Below are 21389 nucleotides of genomic sequence, written 5' to 3' on the forward strand. Positions count from 1 at the left end.
TAGGCCGGCCGGGACAGGCGCCCTCCACGACCCATCCTGGGAGGCGGAAAGGCAGCAGAAGCAGAAGGCGGGCGGCAGCACTGAGCTTAAGCCCCAGGAAAAAAATTACTTCTGCAGCACAAGTGCAATAAGCACCCAGAGCTCATTAACGCTAGGGGAAAATCCAGCTCCTCCTGCCAGCACTACAGCAAGGTTCAAGGGAAACAACAAAGTAAAATACAAGGAAACTTTATTTTTCAGTTCTACCAAGATTTTGCTCTGCTTTTGTTCCTTTTGTTTTTTGTTGGATTTTTTTCTCCTTTTTTTTTTTTTCTTTCCAAGCTGCTTAATTAGCGGACAAGTCCTGTCAGTTTCTGTATTAAAAAGGATCTTGATGGAGGTAGCTTTGTCTCTGTCCTGGCTTCTGCTTGATCTCGTCTGTGCAGTCACCTCAGTAAACAAACCCAAAATAAAATTAGAAAACTGAAAATCTGGAATTCCAGGCGGAGGCAGCGAGCAACGCAGCCAGGTTCTCCATGTAACAGACATGGCACCGTGGCCTTCAGTCACTATGTACAGAGTCCATCATCCATCCATCCCCCTCTCTCCTAAGCACACTCCTCGCTCCAGCGGGCTGGCCGCAGTGGAAGGAGGTTTTCCTCCTCCCAGAGACTTGCACAGCAGCTTCCACGGAGGGAAACAGCACCCAGTCAGGAATGTCAGGCAGAGGGGCAGAGTGTGAAGGGGTGGGGTAGGGAGGGTCACTTCGGCTTGGCCAAAAGATTGACAGCACTGGGCTGGAGACTCACTGCTGCTGCGCCACCTGTAGGGCAAGAGAACAGCTGCTAGACTCCATGGTATGGGGGCTATTTCCCCACATAGCCCCGAGACACCCCCGCCTGCAAAGCAGGGAGGGCACATACTTGTTGGGGAGGGGGCGGTGGAGGGGGCTCACTGCTGCGGTTGGCGAGCCTGCTGAGGATGTTGCGTTCTGACATCTGCAGGCGCACTGCCACCGGCGGGATACGGGCAATAGTGGCAGGCAAGCGCGTCACATCTGCCTTCATGTCACTCAGAAGTTCCTCTAGCTGCTTCAGAACTAGAAGAAAAAGGGATGAGTATTCAGGGGAGAGAAGGGGAAAAAAAAAAAAAAAAAGGGCACCACACATGGGAGAGACCAGGGGGGACAGTGATGCTCAACACATCCACTTTTGCTTAGCTCATAGCATCACCTTTGTGCAGCACAGCATTAGCAGGCTTATTCCCAGCCATTGACTCCTTGGATAGATGCTGGTGACTCTCAGCCAGGCACTCCACCTCTGCAAAACGTGTGTTCAGAGCCATTGAGGGATGAGAGGGGTCTTCTGACATATTCAGATAAGCAGCTCGCCGCAACTGCTCCTCAATCACCAGTGCCTGCTCCAGGAGCTGCAAGAGGGAGCGGTCATGAGAGAAGTCTTCCAGCAGTTGCCTGAAAAAGCAGCCTGTTCGCACATTCTCCTCCACTCCCCACCACAGTCTCTTTCTGATCTAGTTGTTGGCTGTCACAAGGTAAGACCCTGAAACTCCTTTCACAAGGTTCTGCTTAGCTTGGTCTAAATATCAAGAAACAAAGTGTTTCATTAAGCAGTCTGAAGTGCTGTGAAGAGATTCCTATTCCTTTGCCTTCTTAAAGGACTTCTGAAGTAAATCTTTGTTGAGTTGGTCTTTTTGCATGAAGCACACGAGATGCTTTTTTTTTTTTTTGAACCTGAGAAGTATTCAATGCTACTTACACGAAGAATTTAAGAAAAACTGTTAAACACGTCAGAGATCTCTGAAGAAATCAATTTGAATTCTATTATAGCAGAGCTGATCAGCCAAACTACATTAATTTAATGTTTAGTTCCAAGACTCAGGATAACATAGCCTAACTTGGGTTGGTCTTTGCTTCCAGAGCTAAATCATAGTCTCTCCCAAGTAGAATCAGATGGTTTAAAAGCTACTGTTTCACCAATTCACCACTACACAATGTTTCTGAGTTCCCCTTAGACACAAGGAATAGTTTGCAGTACACCAAGCAAAAGCTGTAATGGAAACAGACACTTGAAGCCTTCTGCATGCCAGTTGCTGAAGAAACATTGAGAGAAAAGAGTCAAGCACCCCAACACCACTTCTAAAGAAAAGGATATTATCATGAAACTACTGCCTAACTCTGACAAACATTCAGTTTGTGAGGGGGGGAAAAAAAACAACACTGCAGAAGCCTTCACTCTTAGTGGAAGTGTCAAAACAGCAACCTTAGCAAGGCAACCATCTTGTTCTTAAATGCTCATTTTGCTGAAAGGCACTTGTCACACTGAAGGCACCTTACCTTGAATCTCCTTGCCAAGAATTTGTTCTTTATTTCCAGGAAGTTACCCCTGTTCATCTCCCCCTTGAATGGTTCATTGAGGATGGCGTAACGCGGATCATTCTGAATATCTTGCCAACGGGCATAGCCATGACTGAGATGGGATGAGCTCAGGCAAACAAAGGCAGTGAGAACATGGGAATACACAGTTCAGGCATACAGTTCTTGAGAAGGGTCGGGAAAGGGGATACAAAGAGGGGAGGAACAGGAGCCAGGAGGAATGAAAACTATTTCCTGCTAGGTCCTGACTACACAAACACTAAAACCCTCCTCCCACCATTTCTTTCACTCTACTGAATGATAAAAGCACTCTCACTGGAAGTGTTCTAATCAGGCCCAAAACAGTCACCTTCACAACAAGATTTAGAGCACAAGGGGGAGAGAACTGGTTTCTAGGGTAAGGATACTTGATAATTCCAGCAAGCAGCCAGTAGTCGTGACGCCGATGCCAGATCTCATATGTCTTCTTTGTGACAGTTGCAGCCCGCTCTTCATTCTGCCAGAGGGAGTGTAATTCTGGAAAGGCAAGAAACACAAAAATAGCTGAAAGTTACCTCATGAACGAGAACGGGGGAATATAAATAAGTTAAAATATAAAAGATTTCACTTACCTGTGAAACCACCATCAGCTATGTTGAACATGAACCGTTGTTTTACTGCCTTTTTGTGCCTTTCATCTACTGACTCTTTCAGCATCTCTCCATTCTGCAGCATCACCACATCTCTCTTATCATCATCCTTTTTCTCATCTGTACACACAGGAGTCATTAGAAAGACACATGGCAGATAGCACAGCAAGTTGGACTCACAAGAAGTCCTTGCAGGAGAGGGAGTCAGGAAGGGAATCAGAAATGGAATTATCACAACTCACCTTTCTCATCCAAGGTGATTATAGGGGGTTCAGAGGTATTCTCAGTAGGTGTTCTGTCTTCTACTTTCTCCACATCAGCTGCAAGAGAGAAAGGGAGTATGAGATACAGCTGCTGAATCCAAGGTTCTGTTCCTCAGTCAGTGAAACTTAAGTGTTCCCTGACTCCCTGCCCAAACTCTTGGAACAATCCCCACTGATTATCTACGTTTATGTCTGCTTCAAGAACTCAGGCTAAGGTGATACAGCTTTAGAAAGATACTCATGTCTGTGTTTTGTCCAGTTGTTTGTGTTCAAGCTATTAAACAACCTCCCCAGAGATACCTTTGCTTTCCACTTCCATTGGCTCATCTGTTCTTTCCTTCACCTCTGGTTCTTCTTTCTTCTCATCTGCTTCTGTGGAGTTCACTGGGGATTTTGCTTCCTGTGGCGCAGTCTCTGCAGGCTGGGCACACTGCTGAGGACAGATCAACAAGTAGTGAAACAAAGCAGCGTATGCAAACAAGAGAGTCAAATCAGTTTGGAAAGCAAAGATGCACAAAACTGTTACATTGGTTGTTAGAACATGAGGAGAATCTCTCTGACTAGAGACACTTGAAACTGCATGAGGCAAACTAGCATCCCAATACCCACCTCCATAGGGACCTCTGGGTCATTAGCAGAGGCACTGAGTTCTTTCTCTGGTTCAGCGGACTCTCCTTGTTCCTTGTTACTAGCTCCTTCTTCTGCCTTTATTCCCTCTTCTGTGTATTCCCCAAGCCAGAGCAGCACATCAGATGGAAAAAAAGGAAAGAAGCCATCAGTGAAGTGTTTCCCCCACTGCAACCAAGCACGTAACTCCTCTGCTCCTAGAGATTATGCCATTCAAGCAGGAACCCACATATTTCCTACCAACCACAAACATAGGGTATTTATTTTCACTAATATCCTCTCTTGCCTTTAAGGGTTTGCAAATATCTTCAGCAACCCTCCTAACTTGAGAGGCTAAGTTGATCTGCGTCCACCTCCAGACCCCACCACCACAGCTTCGGTGAGGGGAAGAGCCAGAATGAGGTCAGGACACAGGACTGCGCAAGGGGGAAGCTCTCACCAGGAGGAGGGACAGGGGCAGGTGTATTTGGCTGAGTATCCCCTGGTGTTGAAGGAGTTGGTGTTTTGGGAGAAGGTGAGCTTGGTTGAGAAAGTTTCTTGTTCTCCTCTATCTCCGCCAGTTCTGGCATACTCCAGCGGCCATTCACATGCTCAAATTCCTGCACCTGCATGAGAAGGAGAGAAAGACGTGTCAACTAGAAGAGTCATATAAACCCTCATCCTCAAACCAGAAGTTACTGATCACTCAACACACAACGAAACATGTGAAGAAGAGAGTACTCTAGTTCAGCACCCCAACGACTTTGAGAAGCTGTACAAAAAGGGAAGGTTACATTGCTCTGCCATGCACCCACCTTTTTGCGTATAAGTGACATGACCCCAATTCGAGTAAGAACATGCTGTCGAGAAAGACCTTCCCGTGGGACCCCATCTGCAAATGTCTCTGCACCATCAGCTCCAGGTTCACATAAATGGCGCATGAACAGTGAGACATAGGCCCTGTCACAGTTAAGAGACAAGCAGTTAGATAAATAAAGAAAAAAAAAACACTGCTCAGGAAGAAGTAAACAGCCCTGGAGGTTTTCAAGAAAAGTACGATGTGGCACTTCAGAACACAGCTAATGGGCATGGTGATGACAGGACAACAGTTGGACAAGATGATCTTAATAGTCTTTTCCAACCCTAATGATTCTAAAGTTTTAAAGGGGCTAGATGTTGTCCATTTTCTAGCCCTACCTAATGTACTTACTTGAACTCTTTCTCTGACTTGCCACGGAGGTCCCGAACAAGCCACTGAGTGGTGAATGCATCCTGAGGTGGCATTCCATAGCGCATGATAGCATTGAGAAAGGCTTTTCTCTGACGGGCATTGAAACCCAAGACCTAGAGTAAGAGAAAAAACATATAGAAAGAGCCATACCAAAGTAGCTTGAATGCAAAAGTCTATCCTGGTACTACTTACCTCAATGTTCCCTCCCACTCGGGCAAGTAAAGGAGGCAGGGGCTTATCCTTATCATTTCTCAGGCCTTTGCGGCTAGGCCGACGAGCTGCTGAAGAGAGAAACACAGCTGAGGAGAACAGACAATGCACAGTATATTGTTGTGTGAACCCTTGCAGAAGGGCACCACAAAGTGTACCAAGCATCCAAATCAAGTCCCAGATGTTTTCACACATAGAAAGTGAACCAGGAATTCTGGCTTCACCAGAGCTTACCTTCAGATCTCTCATCAAAGTCTTCATCCCCTTCTTCAGAAGCAACTGAATAGTCTGACTGATTATCTGACTGGTCATCTTGCCAGTCTGAAAGAAAAACAGCACGTGAGCCTGAGACACTACTCCGTTATTCTTCCAGTAACACATACTTACACCCATTTCCCCCAAGTTTCCCCAGGTTTGTACCTCTATCCTCCTGTGAGCCATCATTGTAGTTAACTTGCTTGCGAATACGTTTGCCCTTGCCCAGATTCCTAGCCAGATCCTCCTGTTGCTGCTCATAATGGTGGCGGAGCAGTTTCTCCCAGTAATCAGGATCCACTGACTCTTCCTGCTTAATAATCTCCCGTTCCACTTCTTCCTCCTCCTGCCACACAGAGGTGAAAAATAAATTAGGAACCATATGTTCCAAACCCCAGTGTTTGAGCAGATACATGTCTACTTGCCCTTAAAAGCAACAGCGCTTAACTGAGTATCAGTTGGCAGAAGACTCTAGTTGATCTACACCTCATACTCACCCCCATCTCCTCTTCACGAACCACATACTGGGCCACTTTGAAAGAGCTGAGGTACTCATTCATGCCCTGAAGTTCTGTGTCTTCTGTTTCATCCTGGTTCCGATCCAACAGACGCTCAATTGCTTTGTCATCATAGTGGATAACACTGCTATCCTCACCTTCTTTGTTATCCCCTGAGGAAGCAAGCGTAGACATTTAATCACATGGATCTTAAGGGACCAGGAAAGGATATGGCACCCAGACCTCTTCATAGAGCTGTGATGAGCACTGTAACTATAGTTTCTTCCTAAACACAGATCCAGTCCTCCCCATCTCCTCCATTATCACTTTCAAGCACTCACCCCCCTCAGTAGCCTCATCCTTGAAGAGCTCTTCAGTGCCAAATTTGAGAATGTCATCAAGTTCCTGTTTGGACATGGAGCCTGTCTTGGAGCCCAACCCTGGTCTCACTACCAGATGAGTTAGCATCATCTTCTTCTTGGCCACCTGAGTGATGCGCTCCTCCACTGATGCTCTTGTCACAAAGCGGTATATCATTACTTTCTTGTTCTGTCCAATCCTATGTGCACGGCTGAAGGCCTAGAGAAGAGATGTGTTCAGAACAGTCTGGAGCCATATAAGCACTAGTCTGCTACACCCCCACCTACCTCCACAGAAATTCCCCAGTTGCCTCCGTATTTGCTCTTAACATTAGTTAAGACATGCCTTGGAAGAAAACACTCCACTTGTTTATTTCCCACCTCTACCCAGCCTTATTGTTCTAATTTTGCATCTTTCTAGAAGGAAATCATATTTCTTCACTACTCCTGACACATTCATGTCCCTCTTCCTCACAAGGGCTCCATAGCAAGTAATCTCACTCAAACTCACCTGGATATCGTTGTGCGGGTTCCAGTCTGAGTCATAAATAATCACAGTATCTGCTGTGGCCAAGTTGATACCAAGACCCCCAGCTCGAGTTGAAAGCAGAAAGCAGAACTGCTGAGCACCAGGAGCTTGGATAAAAGGAGATAAAATTAATCAAGCAGGAGTACATCACTCAAGGATTGTTACTCAACCCACATAACCTCAGAAGAATCACCACTAATTAAAGATTCCAGGACAGCAATGGAAGATAGGCTACATTCAATCCTATACTGACCACTAACCACATACAAGACAACCATTTTCATTTTGTATGTGAAGGAGAATCCTTACCATTAAATCGATCAATAGCCTCTTGACGCATGTTTCCTGTGATTCCTCCATCAATCCGCTCATATTTGTACCCTTCATGTTCTAGAAAGTCTTCCAGAAGGTCTAACATTTTAGTCATCTGTATATCAAAAATCACCAGAAAAAAAAAGTGAGGGACAAGGAGACACCAGATCAACAAGCTCCCTTCCTCACAGACAGAACTTCCCATATACCTGAGAGAATATGAGCACTCTGTGACCTCCTTCCTTGAGATTCTTTAACATCTTCTGGAGCAGCAACAACTTTCCAGATGCTCGAATAAGAGCACTACCATCATACATGCCATTTGGCATTTTTGGAGCTTCCTGAAAAGAAAGAGTGGGGGCAAGAAAGAAAACTGTTAGAATTGAGCCAGAGGAGGTTTAGGTTAGATATTAGGAGGAAGTTTTTCCACACAGAGGGTGGTAACACACTGGAACAGGACGCCCAAGGAGGTTGTGGATGCCCCATCGCTGGAGGCATTCAAGATCAGGCTGGATGTAGCTCTGCTAGCCTGGTCTAGAGGCTGGCAACCCTGCACAGAGCAGGGGGGGTTGAAACTAGATCATCATTGTGGTCCTTTTCAACCCAGGCCATTCTATGATTCTATGAATGTATCTTGACATTAGTTCTTTCTTGTGTTCATCACCAGCTGACTCACTTAAGTCAACTGAACACAATGTGTAGCACTGCTCATACAAAACAACTCCATGCATTTTCTGTTTCCTAGATCTCCCCTTTCTAATTCAGTCCCTACTCTGCCCTCCATTAAAATCGATCAATAGCCTCTTGACGCAAGTTTCCTGTGATCCATTCTGCAAGGATCACAAGGTTATCCCAACTTCAAAAAATAAAGATCCTGAAAAAGGAGAGGGCTTCCAGTTCATGAGTTTAACACAAAAACAGAAAAATAGACAAGTGTAAGAACAGAAAAGAGAATCCCTCCAAAACTTCACAGGGAGCTCAATGGCTCCCCCATAGCAGCCAGCTGGGAATTTGTCTATGTAAGAATAAGTAAGCAACAGGACATACCATAGCAGCCACAGGAAAGAGGTAGGGGTGGTTACAGCACTTCTTCAGATCCATAACAACATTGAGTAATGAAACTTGGTTACCACCACCACGTGCATTCAGCGCCTCAAAGTTCCTTGTCAAAATATATTTATAGTATTTCCTGAAAATAACAAAGAAAATAAAAACTACAACTCAAACATCTTCACGAGAATGACTAACACACACTTGCTCATGTCTGAACAGTTCCTGGCATTACCTGCCAGCTACCTAGACTGCTCTGCCAGTGGCAGTTACTATCCATTTCATCCCTCTACATCAAAGCACAGGATTACTCCTCCCCTCTGCGGCAACACAAAATTTTCCTCCTATCCACTGTGCAGAAAGCCCTACAGTGAGGATGAGTCTATTTCCACATCCTCTTTGGAACTGCAGAACAAAACAGTAGTAATTCAACAGCTAGTGATCCCTCCATCCTCACACTCACTTCTGCATAGGACTCAACTCCACTCTGACAATAAGCTCAGTCTTAGATGGCATGTTCTTGAAAACATCAGCTTTGAGGCGTCTCAGCATGTGTGGGCCCAGCATGTCATGTAGTTTCTTGATCTGATCTTCCTTGGCAATATCTGCAAACTCTTCTAAGAAGCCCTCCAAGTTACTGTGGAGAAACAGACAGTAAGCAAAAGCCACTAAAGAAATTGTCACAAAAAAAAAAAAAACAACAACCAGGGGGATAGAGTGACAAGAAAGGCAAATTTGGCCTGGTTTGCACTGCAAGACTTACTGGAATCTCTCTGGTGTCAGGAAGTTCAGCAGGTGAAACAGTTCTTCCAGGTTGTTCTGCAGGGGAGTTCCTGTAAGCAGCAGCTTATGCTGGAGGGAATAACCATTCAGCACACGAAAGAACTGTGAAGTAGGGAGCAGGGAAGGAATAAAAAGGGAAAAAACAGAGGCTTAGAAGTCAGTCATAGTCCTAGTAAAAAATACTCTTAAAAAAACCCCAGCAAACTGCAGTTTAGATGTAGATTCCCATCAGCTGTTTGAACAAGTGCTCCTAGCAGTTGCCATTCCAATCAGCATCACAAGACTGATCTTATTCGGATCACTGTTCTGCATAACTGAAACATGACTGTGACAAGTCCTGTAAGTCATCAGGTACTAAAAGGTTTCCTTTGCTTTTTTAAGTTACAAGCTTTCAAACCACCAATCATTTCCAGATTGCTATACTATGTACTTTTTCCTCCTAAATTAGCATTCTACATTTTTACTTCTCTGCCTCAAGACTTCTAGAAATAACTAAGTCACTCTTCCTATTCATACTAATCCTGGCAGCATTTCAGAATTCTGAACAAGCAGAGGAGAAAGAGTCAAGGGTTTGCCAATATATCTTTAAAGTAATTTGTACTAGCTTTCACAACAATGAAGTCATTCTAGACAGAGCTCGCAAGCAGTTACAGTACTGAACTGAAAAGCACAAGTATACCATGTTCACTCGCACAAAGTGACAATAAAGTAGTAATTTATGGACTTATTTTATACTTAACATGATACAATGTCAAACTGAATGAGAGTAGCTTGTATGTAGGTTGCTCCAGAAGTAACGCCTCCTATTTACTTCCATGGAAACTACAACAGATACAAACAGCATAACAATATTATCTTACTGAGCAAATTGTCAGCTACAAAACGCTATTTTTTTTTCCAACTCAGTCATTACCATTAGCTATGCATTTTCACCAGTGATGAACAAAAGCCTGCATTCCACCCGCTGTACATGGCTATCCAGAATGTGGCTTGTCTTTAACATCACTGTCACCACTGCTGAGACATGCTACCCACTGCCTCACTGCACTCACATCCACTGTTTGGCCTGCATAAACATTCAGCAAGCATCAATGGATGTCAGTGGGTGCCATTTTGTCCACGTGGAGGAATTCAGCAACACTTTTGTTTCACGTGCACTTTCATGTCAGGTGCCATTTTGTCAGACTGCTCCTCTGCTTCCATCTGTCGCACAGCAACAAAATCTATTAATACTGGTAGAAGATTGAACCTCTGTCGTATCACCAAGATACGCATTTGATGTTGTGAGCCAATATAATAAAATAGGAGGCATTACTTTTGGAATAGCTCTCGTATTCGATGACAAATATTAGAAGAAATACACCACCACTTATTTTGCTAATCATACCAGAAGGATTTCTTCTGGTGCCTTCCATGAGGATTGCTTTATGTAGTTATAGCCAACAACATTCTCATCTTGGAATAAAATATGAGAATTACTCATTGTAACTGTAAAACCCACTATTTGGCAGGTAACCAACACTGTCTGTCAAGAACTGTCTTGCATACAAATACCTAAAGCTGCCCTTAAGGGATACATGACTCCTTTAGAAAAAAGAAAATTTAACAGTCTTGATGGATAACCAATTGTTACTTAGTCATAGTGCAACACTGAGCCTTTATATCCTCTTTCAGCTCATGAATATAAACATAAATAGTAAGTGTTCAATACTGTTTCCAATAATTCCAATTCTAAGCACAGAACAGCACCCAATCTTAGCGCCTACAGTAAAAATAACTCAAAACTGGACTGCAAGTACAGCTGATATCTCTCTATCACAAGATACCACACTCAGATCTGAAGACCTAAATCTATGTTTTCTCTTCCCCACTCCCCTCTCATCCCCTACACAGAGGCAACTTAGTCTTACCATCTGCAAGAAACTACAAAACCAGATTTCCATTAGCAGTTGCTTTTAGTGTACTAAGCCCTAGAGACTAGGTGAAGACAGACAATCAATCAGATTTAAAACCACAAGAGCTTACGGAGGGGTTGGATTAAGAAAGTACAGTCAATTCTACTGAATTAAAACAAGCCTGGTAAAGGTGCAGCCTCATATGAACGCAGCTGTATGGCTTTCAGCATTTACCCAGGCATTGTTGAACACTACTGCCCACTTCTCCCATTTCTATAACATCTAATTAGCTCTACAAGAGCTAGATGAACGCAGAAGGCAAGATTCCTCTAGAAGCAGAATAATTGCAATCCATGCAGCTTTTTTATACTCAATATGATTAGCCCCTCCAGAACAGAGGTGATCCAGATGTATGTTCTACTTCCACAGAAGCCCATTTCTGAGAATGGCAGCACCCAGGTTTTTGTTTTCTAGTATACATCAATTGCCTTTTCACCTAGAGAGAACATTATTTTTATTAGTGAAACATACTAGTGAAGCTATTACCAATGATAATCAATATCCAAATGAAAGGTTTCTCTCTTCTGTTTAAAATGAGGGTTGTTTCTCTTCAAGCCCCCCAAAAATGCATTAAATTTGCTAATGAACATATGAGTAAGGTAAGAGTTGGCAGACAAACTTACTTGTTCAGGATCAGCTATCTAATCTTCTGAACACCTTCTGCAATATATGTAATGCTTACAGACCTTATTACCTATTCTTTCCTGTACCTTAGACTGATTGTTCTTCAGTCGATGAGCTTCATCTACAATGAGACATGCCCAGTCAATAGATCCCAGTATGGCCATATCAATTGTGATCAACTCATAAGAAGTGAGAAGGACATGGAACTTCACAGCTGCCTCCTTCTGCAAAGTAAGAGGAAAACACAGTAATGACATAAGAGAATGTCACAGGACAAAGGAGATATAGAGTCTCTCCACCGAGTCGTCCTAACAAGCCATAGCCAAACAGCACAACAAAACAGTTTTTCATACCTGTAGTTTTCTGACACAATATCCAAAATGCTACCCAACACATTCTAGTTTTCCCAATCTCTTACTGCTTGTTTTACACATGTAAGTCTCCTCAACCCCTTGTTAGTACAGCATAGCTGCCAGTTCTCATAACAGAATTAAGCAGCAAATAGAGGCATTTACGGAAAGAGACCAGAAATAGTGTCTCATCAAAATGAGAATTCTTAGAGGATAAATAGTTTATCCAAGAACAAATAAGTTACTGTCAGTAGTTCCTGCAGTTAAACTAAGGGAAAACAAGTAGTTGTATTTAACCCTACTGAGAAAATTTTTAGTTCCTTTTTTTTTTTAAACTAGGAAGAGTGAGGTTCTGTTAAAAAATACCTCCATCAGGTCTGTATCAGCTCATATTTATGCAGGCTGGCAATTCTGTAGGAAGTACGATGCACAACTTGACAGATTAAGCAGAAAAACAAAAGGACTTGTTTATGGTCAGTATTGCCTTAGTTGATTCCTTTTTTCTCCAGTACTGTAAAAATTTAGACTGTCAGAAATGTTTAAAAGCAGTCTACAGTAAGAGCCTAACAAAATCCCCACTTAGTCATCAACTTGCAGTTATTTCCCCTTGGAAACAAAAGTATTATCAGCTCCCACAGTCTCCAGAGCACTTGAATCTCAGTTGCTGAAAGCCATTCCAGTGCACCTCCTCTTCCAGTTCAGGCTTGTATTACCTTCATTCTGGATGCTTTTTTGCCTCCACGTATGGCATTATCCTCAAAAGTGAACTCGTTCTCACGGATGATTGCTCGACTGTCTTTGTCCCCAACGTAGGTCACTACATACATATCTGGTGCCCACATCTCAAATTCTCGTTCCCAGTTGATAATTGTGGAGAGGGGGGCACTCACTAAGAAGGGTCCCTTTGAGTGGCCCTATGAACAGAATCAGTAAGAGCATTAGATGCTGCCTAAGTGAGCAGATGCATTAATCTCTCCAGATAGTGTTCTAGCAACATGTTGCCTCTCACCTCTTTGTATAGGGAATACAGGAACACAGCTGTCTGCACAGTCTTTCCCAGACCCATTTCATCAGCTAAAATTGTATCTGTGCCCTGGGCCCAAGAGAATCGCAGCCAGTTCAGTCCTTCCAGTTGGTAAGGATGCAAGGTTCCCCCTGTTACATCAAGATACTCCGGCTGCCGGTCATACTTCACTGTCGGCTACATTGGAAAGAAGGAAGAGTTAAGATCATTTACCATAGGTATGGAACTATCAAGACTCCTTCCCCAGTCACTCACATTCCCTACTGTAGATTGACATCCCACAGAAATCAGATTAATCCTAGCGCCAAATCCCTAACAGGCCAAAAGGTGTCCAAATCTTCCATCAAGAGCCAGCCAGTCTCTTCCCAATGGACAAGATGGGTCTTAATCTAAAGGTTCTATAACCTATCTACTTTTTGGGCCAGGAAGAAATTGTGAGCCAAGTGCTCCTCACCCTTCAAGTTCTCTATATAGCCCACAAGTCCCAGCCCCACTCAAAATAACCAGTAGTATCAGGTAGTGCCTAAGCAGTAAACAGCAACTTACATCTACTGTGGGAGTTTCAGGTGGCCTTTCCAGTTTCCGCATCTTCACTTTCTTTAGCTTCTTACCAGGCCTTCCCTCTTCACCTCTCATCAGCTCCCTACAAGAAGACAGCCCCATGAATACAAAAATGGAACAACTTTCATAACAGACCAAGGAAAACTATTGCAAAGAACAGCGGGTAAACAAGCAATTCAAATATGCTCAAGAGAATGGGGAAAAGTCCTCCAACCAAAGGAATAAGGAATCAACAAGATGCTTCCTTTCTATCTCCATGCATCCAGACAGGTCCTGACATACCCAAATACTTTTCTCAAGGGAAAAGAATGTTACCTTGGTATTTCTCCTACCTGTGATTCCAATAGGCTTGCTTGTAAAGGTCATAATCTTGGATATCCACATCCTCACTTTCCCATGATGCCTGGTCATAGGGTAGGTCTCTCCATTTAATCAAATAGTGGACATTCCCCTTCTTATCCACACTGAGGGGGAAAAAACCAGTAAGTGTTAAGCACAATGGAAAGATAGCACTTACTCATTCCATTCAAATAGGAAAGGAGAAAAGGATGCTTTAAAGAAGCTACAGAAACAATATTTTTCATAAACAGAACTCCCACTTTTTCCTCTCAGTTATGACACACTTTAGTTCATCAGCTCTCTCAGCCCTGTCTATAGCTGTCGTTAAAAACTGTCCTGCTCTTCCACTGGGACAGGTATTTTGATGAAAAAAAAAAAAACCCACAAAACCATCTTTGCTTCTTCCCCTACCTATGATTAAGGATTCTATGGATCATCATCCACTCTGGTTTGATCCCATATCGATAGAAGCGCTCCTCCATTTCAGCATATTTGGGGTCCTTGTTTTTTCTCTTACGACTTTTCTCTTCTTCTCCTCCAAAGTCCCCTGAAGGTGGCTCATCCATATCATTCTTGCGTTGGTAATTTCGAAACATTACCTGACAGTGCAGCTCCAGCTGGAGTAGGAAAGAAAGTTAGATTGTAATAATCTCTCCCCAGAAATATCTAACCACCCTTATGATAGGGTTAAGGGATTTAAACTCACCTGCAACTCTGACACCCAAGAGCAGTGCCAGTAGGACATGCCCTGCCATTTGACAAAGAACTGCCTTTCAGGTCGACCCTCCAGAGGCTTAGGGGGAGGAGCATTAGGATCTGCATCAGGTGGACGTGGTGGTGCAGGGCCAACTGGTGGCTGACCCCATTTCCAGATCAAGATCTTCTGAACCTTTCCTTTCAGAGCTGGGCACTGAAAAGGTAGAGAGTTTGTCACATCAGGCTGCAAGTATTCTAACATCAAGTGCTGAGGAGCAGAGACTGTACAGAGAGTTACAGTTCTCTTCTTTAGCAGCTTTACTACATAGGTAGGATTCTCTCTTTGGGCTTAGAAACGTTCACTCTATTATTTCTAGCATTTTTTAGCTTCTTCCAGTTTGTCTTTTTTCCAGGACTAGCAAATACCAAGCTGAATTCAGTCCCTAAATTTAGTCATCTCTCTAGGATCTCAAAAATTCAGTCCACCCAACTCCAATGAGAGTTCATACAGAAAATGTTTTCCCGTAAAACTGTCAGTCTAGCACAGGGACAGGCCCCGAAGCAGACTGCATTTTGTTCATCATCTTAAAAGTCCTTATCATCTAATGAATGCATCTAACAATTTACAATACTTGATTTCAATGACATCATGTAAGTGTGAAACTTCCCTCAACCATCAACTAAGAGAGGGCTTGGCATTACAGACACTGCAGCACAAAAGCCACTTAGCTCATTGGTTTAGAATATTTTAAGTGCTCAGTTTTTTTGCATTCATATCATTGTAGACATAAAAAATACAGTCCAAGATTGAGCTTCAGCATGGTTATAAGCCCATCCTCCCTGCTCTCCAGGGGAAAGAAAAACCAACCAAGCTGCAAGGTACAATCCAACCACGGACAACCAGGTCTCAGTAAACTATAACAAAAACAAAAAAAAAAACCAAGAGTCTTCTCTAAGGACTTAACATTTACAGGAAAATGTGATGATTAAATAGAATTAGATCCATCCTCTCTTTCAACAACAGAAGAACAGTAGAAGCAGAAACTCACAGTGCAGCGAGGACACAGCCACTCCCCATTGGGAATCTCTGGCAATGGGGGATTCAGACAGTGAATGTGATAGGATGAAGGACATGCATCACAGCACAGCAGCTCTCCTCCATCCTTGCAGACTCTACAGAACTCCATATGGTGGTCATCTTCCTCTTCAGCATCCCCCACAACATCTTCCAGGATCTCTTCACCTTCAGAGTTATCCTCCTTGGCTTCCCACTGAATGCCCTCTTTTTCCTACAGGAGCAAGAGATCAGAAAAGTCACACTGACACATTTGTGACTTTATTTGTACAGAACAGCATTAAGTCACTTGACCTCCCCCCTTCACAATCACTTGCACAGTTTGGGATAATCTAATACTCACACAGTGCGGGCAGCTCCATTTGCCCTCTGGGGCTTTCTCCATGTCTGGGTCCAGGCAAACCATGTGGTAGGCACGAGGACAGGTGTCACACAGTATGATTTCTCCTCCCTGCTGGCACACCTCACAGTAGTCCTGGTGATCAGTCTCATAGCCATCCACAGCCACTGTGGAATCCTCCTCACCTGCAGAGGGTGAAGAAGAGTTAGAGCAGTGCAAGGCACAGATAAAGGCTTTCTACAGCAAGGAAGCGTATTCCCTCAACAGCAACAGCCTATGTAGTTACAGAGATCCAGAATTCAAAACTCTAAATGCATTCATGTACTAAACGGAGCAAGGAGGTCCCTTTGGGCCTCCCTCCACTCGTGAAATTAAAGGTGTAGCTTAGGCTAGGAATACTCAGTATTGTATCTGTTTCTCTACCAAGTTGATGAAAGATTTCCTGAGCACCTTTTCCTTCTTAGGAATAGTATCAGGTTCCTTCTCCATTAATTTTCCTCCCTCAAGTATGCTGTTAAGCATCCAAATGACATTCTCCTCATTTCTCTACACAATTAACTGCAATTCTGTCTCCAGCTGACAATGGAGCAATACCTTTCTTTTTCTTTTTTCCAGCTTTGAGTTTTTTACGACTGCGGCTACTGCGACTTGTAGATCCATCTGAAACAGAGTAGCTGTTGATGCTGGCATCATCAAAGTCTGACTCCACATCCAGGTCATCATCTTCACTCTGAGGTAGGTAAGAAGGAAGCTATGCTGTCCAGGCATGTATGCCGTGGACAGCAATCCTGTACAGATCCCAGCATTTCTAGCATGCCATCAGAATGTCAAGGAAGGAGGGTCACTTACCGATGACCTTTTACGCTTGGAACCAAATCCTCCCAGTTTGATTTTCAAAGGTGCCACTTTCTTTGTTTTAGGTTTCTTGATATCAGGAATACGAGGACTGCCCTTTGGTTTCCGCCGGGCATTGGGTCCTGGGAACAGAGAAACCTGTGAGTCACAAGGACTACCGTCTCAACACCACTCATTAACACCCTGTCAGATTTTTTAATCTCACCTTTGCCTTCCTTTGTCTTGGCTTTCCTGAGTGGCACATCTACAGGGGGCTGTGGCAGCACAGCATCCACATTTGTCACCATACTCTCCACTACTGCAACAGCTGCAGCTGCAGCAGCAGCCACAGATGCACCTGAACTTCCCTTGAAGGGGTTATTTGTGCTGAACTCCCTCCATTTGGCTCCCAGTACCATCATCATCTTCGACACAGCTATTTTAGGGTTCTTGGCCGCAATAAGTGGTCTGTATACAGTTAAGGAAAAAAGAGTTACCAAAACAGTTTCTTGTTAATTTCCCTTCTCCCCTCCCCCCCATCAGTCCTTCTCTCTCAAACTATATTCCTTTCTAGTCTCCAATCTCAACAGCCAATGAAGCTCTATTTCCACCCTTCACACAGCATGGACACAAATGCTCTGTGATTTTGGAAGCAAAATGGAACTAAACATATTAGAGAAGAAAGCAGACCAAAAGCAAAGACTTGCATCATCTTGACTGCTGAAAACAAGATATGTGAATCAAATATTTTAGTGTTGCTTCAGGTGTTTGTTCTAGGTGGGGAGCTAGTGTCCCTAACATGTCTCAAGGTTCAAAACAAACAAAACAAAAAAAAACAACCCAAGACCTAGTTCTTGTCCCCCTTTTTTTTTTTTATTCCTTCTTCAGAGACTTGCAATTCACCTAACAAACTGGCTGAAAGCTTTGTAGTTGGTGAGAGTGCGGTAGTCCTCCTCTGTGAAGATATGATCAATATCTTCCATGCCCCAGTCCTCCAGGAGCTGAGCAGATGACTTTGGCTCCTGTCAAAAAAGAATCATGGCCACTTTGAGCAAAAGCATACATTCCAGAAGAGAGTACTTCCACACATCTATATCATACATACATCTTCCAACTACAGATGACCCACTGGGTCAAGACTGGGGGATTTCCACCAGCCGCTCTCCACTTGTCACTGCCATAGGACACAGCCTCACTAGAACATCAGAGTAGGAAAATCCTTTGGATTCAGTATTTAAGGTAGGAGAAGGAAAGGCATGCAATGAGGGAAATAGTCAGGTCAGGCTGTTCAGAGGAAAAAAAAGAGACTAAACTGTTCCCCACTCCATATGCTGTCAGAGACTAATCCCTCAAATCCACATGGAACTGAGAAACAAGGAGTAAGCCAGATGGGTCACTTCTCACCTTGGAGTCATCATCTTCTTCCTCCTCTTCTTCTTCCTCCTTGCGCTTTGCTTTGCTTTTCTTTTCCTTCTTTGGTCCTAATTTCTTCTTTTTCTTCTTCCCAGGAGTGTAGTCACTGCCTTCACTATCAGAGCGCAGAACCTCCTCTTCTTCCTCCACAAACTCATTGCCTTCACCAGAACTGTCCCCAAGCTGGGGAAGGAGGGAGAGAGAAGATCAGGCAGCTGTGAGAAAATACCCTGGATAAGCACTATATGCCACACTATCCAAGCTTTAAAGGATTCATACAGAGGTTTGCTTTCCTAAGTCAACAACAAAGCAAGCCTCCTCACCCCATAGCCATATTTTAGAACATGATTTGAGACATCCTTTCCCTCACCTCTTTCTTCTGACGCTTGCTGAGTTTGGGCACTTTGGGTTCCTTTAGCTTCTTGGGTTTCTTTTTCTTTTTGATTTTGAGTGTCTCAGCCTCTGACAGAAGCTCTTCTTCTGGCTCCTCTTCATGTTCTGGAGAAGAGGTGACATCCCACTCAAAAGCCATTTGCACACTACAGCCCAGCCCACTTCCCACAGACATCATTGAATCTGTCTACTTCTTGCTACATACTTACAAACACAGAAGTGCTTGCTTACCCTATTATTGTTTATACCTTGTTACTGTTCACAACATTTACTAGTCAATGGTATGGCAAATTACTACCACACACCCTTTCCTCCCTCCAACAAGGCCCGCTTCCAGAATATTCCTCTAGAGGAGGCATTCTCCAAACAAAGCAGCTCTTAGGGACCAGAAGTTTGCCCTAACTGAAAAACAAGGGCACAGAGTAGATTACCATACCTAAAGGAATTAAAACAGTGAGCACATTTAGAAAGTATGTTTGACAACCTGAAGATAACATTTCAGTCCTCTAGAATAAAAAAAAGTATTTAACTTCTTTTCACAAGAATAGAACATCCTACAGCTTACAGATATTAAAATACATTCAAAACACAGTCCACCAAGTCACTACTTGTCCTCCATAGGTAGACTGCTTCTTAGCAACTCAATTCTAACCCAGACTTACATAGCTTTCTCTCCACCCCTTCCCTCTTTGTCATCAGCTAGCAAGCAAGCTCCCGGTGCAGGGACAAGCAGCCAACTCCCCACCACCACCACTTCCATCTGTGCTCCTACTACCTCTCCCGACCCCGGGGGAGAGCCAGGCAACCCTTTCCTTTGTGGCAGGCTCTGAGAGCAGCCCAGCCATTCGCTCCCTCCTGCTGCCCCGCCCATTGCACACAGCCAGAGTCACTCCTTCTCCCTCCAAGGGAAAATGGCCTCCTGACCACAGGAGCTGGCCAGGATGGAGGTAGCCACAGGTCAGGGAGCTGCAGCAGGCAGATGAAGCAGAAGAAGGAGAGCTCTTGGAATTTGGGGTCTTGCAGTCCTGCCACTGTGCCAACTAATTAGCAACTCTTTGCTCATGCAGTCCTACAACACCAGCTCCTATGGGGATTCCACATCTTCTCCAGCTAGTTCTTTTGCAGAGCTTAGTATCCCATCCCTTCCATTGCTTTTCCCTAAAGCTCTCAAGTCTGCAGTGATTTTAACAGTTATTTTTCCAACAAGATTTTCCTCAAAAGGCTTAATGACCATCTCCGCTCCACCTAAGAGGTACCAAATGCAGCTGGAGTCAAAACTCTAGAAAAAAGCCAAGCAAACAAAAAAGCCAAGCCTTTGATAATGTTTTGCCTCTCCACTTGCAACGTTTTCTCATTTGATACTACAACAGGCATGGCTTGGTGGGAAAACTCAAATTTGTCTTACAGCCCAGCACATCAAGATACATACAATCCCTTTTTGCAAGGAAGCACAGAAGCCAGATGTTGATGGCTTGCTTTCTACACACATCAATAATGTTCAAAACAGAAGAGCACCCAGGGCTCTAACCCCAGTCTCATGTAGATGAGGATGCATGCAAAGTGGACAAGGCAAGGTACAAAGACTACCTAAAAAGCAAAGGTGAGTAGGCAGTACAGAAAACGAGCCACCAGAAGCCTCAATAATTGGGTGTGGCAAAGAAAAAGTGGGTCATGCAAGAGCCCAGGGCAGTTTGCTCTGGACAGCAGCAAACCCAAGATCCTAGATGAAGCAGCCAGACATCCTGCCCTTTCACATACGCAGCCCACCTCCCCCTCCTCCTTCAGTGAATATGAAACTCACAGACATTTTGGTGAAAACTGGACATACCACTGACTGCTCACTCCCCCAAAGCATAAGCCCCTGACAACCTGTGATATCCTGGAACAAAATCTGCTCCACTTGGAATTAGGATTCCAATAGTAAAAATCAAAAACATATGCCAACTCCTAGTCGAAGGGACATTCCTCCTCCTAAATGGAGCATTTATTTCACATATCCAACCTAAGGACAGCATTGCCCCACCTCACATGCGTGCCCTGCAGACCCTCAATACCTTGATGCTGGGGGATAGCACTGTTCAGCAGAATCTCCATCTCGTCATCATCACTGCCCCCTGAGCACGGCGACGGAGATCCGATGCCCGATGCCATATCCTCTGAACCAGGGGAGGCCCAGGCTCACAGAAGTGCTGCCTTCCTGCCGGCGAAGCCGGTACTTCATCGAAAAGAATCAAGAGAAAGTTATAGCAGACGCAAAACCCGGTTTCCCAAGCAATAGTGCAACCAAGAGGATTATCGAGAAAATGCTTAGATAGTGATTTCATCGCCCTGGAAGCCGATGGACAACAGGCACTCCAGCAGCAGGTATCACATCAGAGTTGTGATGAAGCAGGCTTTAAGACAGTAGACGTTAAACTGAGTCAGCAACTCATTCCTCACAGGGAGCCAAAACAGCTGTCCTATAGGAAGATCCTCCTGGCTCCCGCAGTCGGTGCCAGACCGGAATGAGCGCCCTAGGTTATTTCTACCTTCGTCTGGGAGAAGGCGGGGAGGGGAGCCGGCCTTCCCACAGGGACCTTGAGCCGCCCGGCGCTCCGTCAGGGCGGCGTCCAGCGGTCCCGCACTGCTGCAGAACCCTCCCGCAAGAACTCAGCGGGCCGCCCGCCGCGCTGCCCCCAGGACCCACACAA

General features: G+C 44.3%; 1 protein-coding gene and 1 non-coding gene across 8 annotated transcripts; both read right to left on the bottom strand.

Annotated features, from left to right (window-relative positions):
- Positions 1-313: 313 nt before the first annotated feature.
- Positions 314-21323, bottom strand: CHD4 (chromodomain helicase DNA binding protein 4). 7 transcript variants are annotated; one of them, XM_010717978.3, is made up of 39 exons: positions 20754-21323; positions 18677-18804; positions 18298-18489; positions 17797-17915; positions 17120-17361; positions 16909-17036; positions 16654-16789; positions 16063-16244; positions 15694-15933; positions 14655-14858; positions 14360-14565; positions 13942-14073; positions 13595-13691; positions 13034-13225; positions 12738-12938; positions 11761-11898; positions 9076-9197; positions 8776-8949; positions 8310-8451; positions 7472-7603; positions 7260-7377; positions 6933-7057; positions 6404-6641; positions 6063-6235; positions 5731-5911; positions 5545-5655; positions 5293-5378; positions 5080-5213; positions 4685-4829; positions 4330-4495; positions 3873-3982; positions 3564-3696; positions 3243-3320; positions 2983-3120; positions 2779-2887; positions 2333-2465; positions 1212-1407; positions 935-1078; positions 314-802 (listed from the first exon to the last, which is right to left on the bottom strand). In XM_010717978.3, the coding sequence occupies exons 1-39, from the start codon at positions 20848-20850 to the stop codon at positions 741-743; spliced, it is 5784 nt and encodes a 1927-aa protein (XP_010716280.1). In that variant the 5' UTR covers positions 20851-21323; the 3' UTR covers positions 314-740. The 7 variants fall into 7 exon arrangements, with proteins under 7 accessions (XP_010716280.1, XP_010716318.1, XP_010716274.1 ...); XM_010718016.3 differs by having other exon boundaries at positions 903-1078; XM_010717972.3 differs by having other exon boundaries at positions 5293-5381.
- On the bottom strand, positions 4162-4302 carry LOC116216253. The gene has a single exon (XR_004158706.1).
- Positions 21324-21389: the final 66 nt, after the last annotated feature.

The sequence above is a fragment of the Meleagris gallopavo genome, chromosome 1, assembly GCF_000146605.3.
Source record: "Meleagris gallopavo isolate NT-WF06-2002-E0010 breed Aviagen turkey brand Nicholas breeding stock chromosome 1, Turkey_5.1, whole genome shotgun sequence".
Taxonomy (NCBI): domain Eukaryota; kingdom Metazoa; phylum Chordata; class Aves; order Galliformes; family Phasianidae; genus Meleagris; species Meleagris gallopavo.

Bases quoted from the DNA above. Each gene is read 5' to 3' on its own strand.
- CHD4 (XM_010717972.3), bottom strand. From the start codon at position 20,850: ATGGCATCGGGCATCGGATCTCCGTCGCCGTGCTCAGGGGGCAGTGAT. The intron at 3,321-3,563 runs GTATCTCTGGGG...TCTCTCTTGCAG, and splicing joins AATGGAAGTGGAAAGCAAAG to CTGATGTGGAGAAAGTAGAA. The intron at 803-934 runs GTGAGCCCCCTC...CTTGCCCTACAG, and splicing joins CAGGCTCGCCAACCGCAGCA to GTGGCGCAGCAGCAGTGAGT.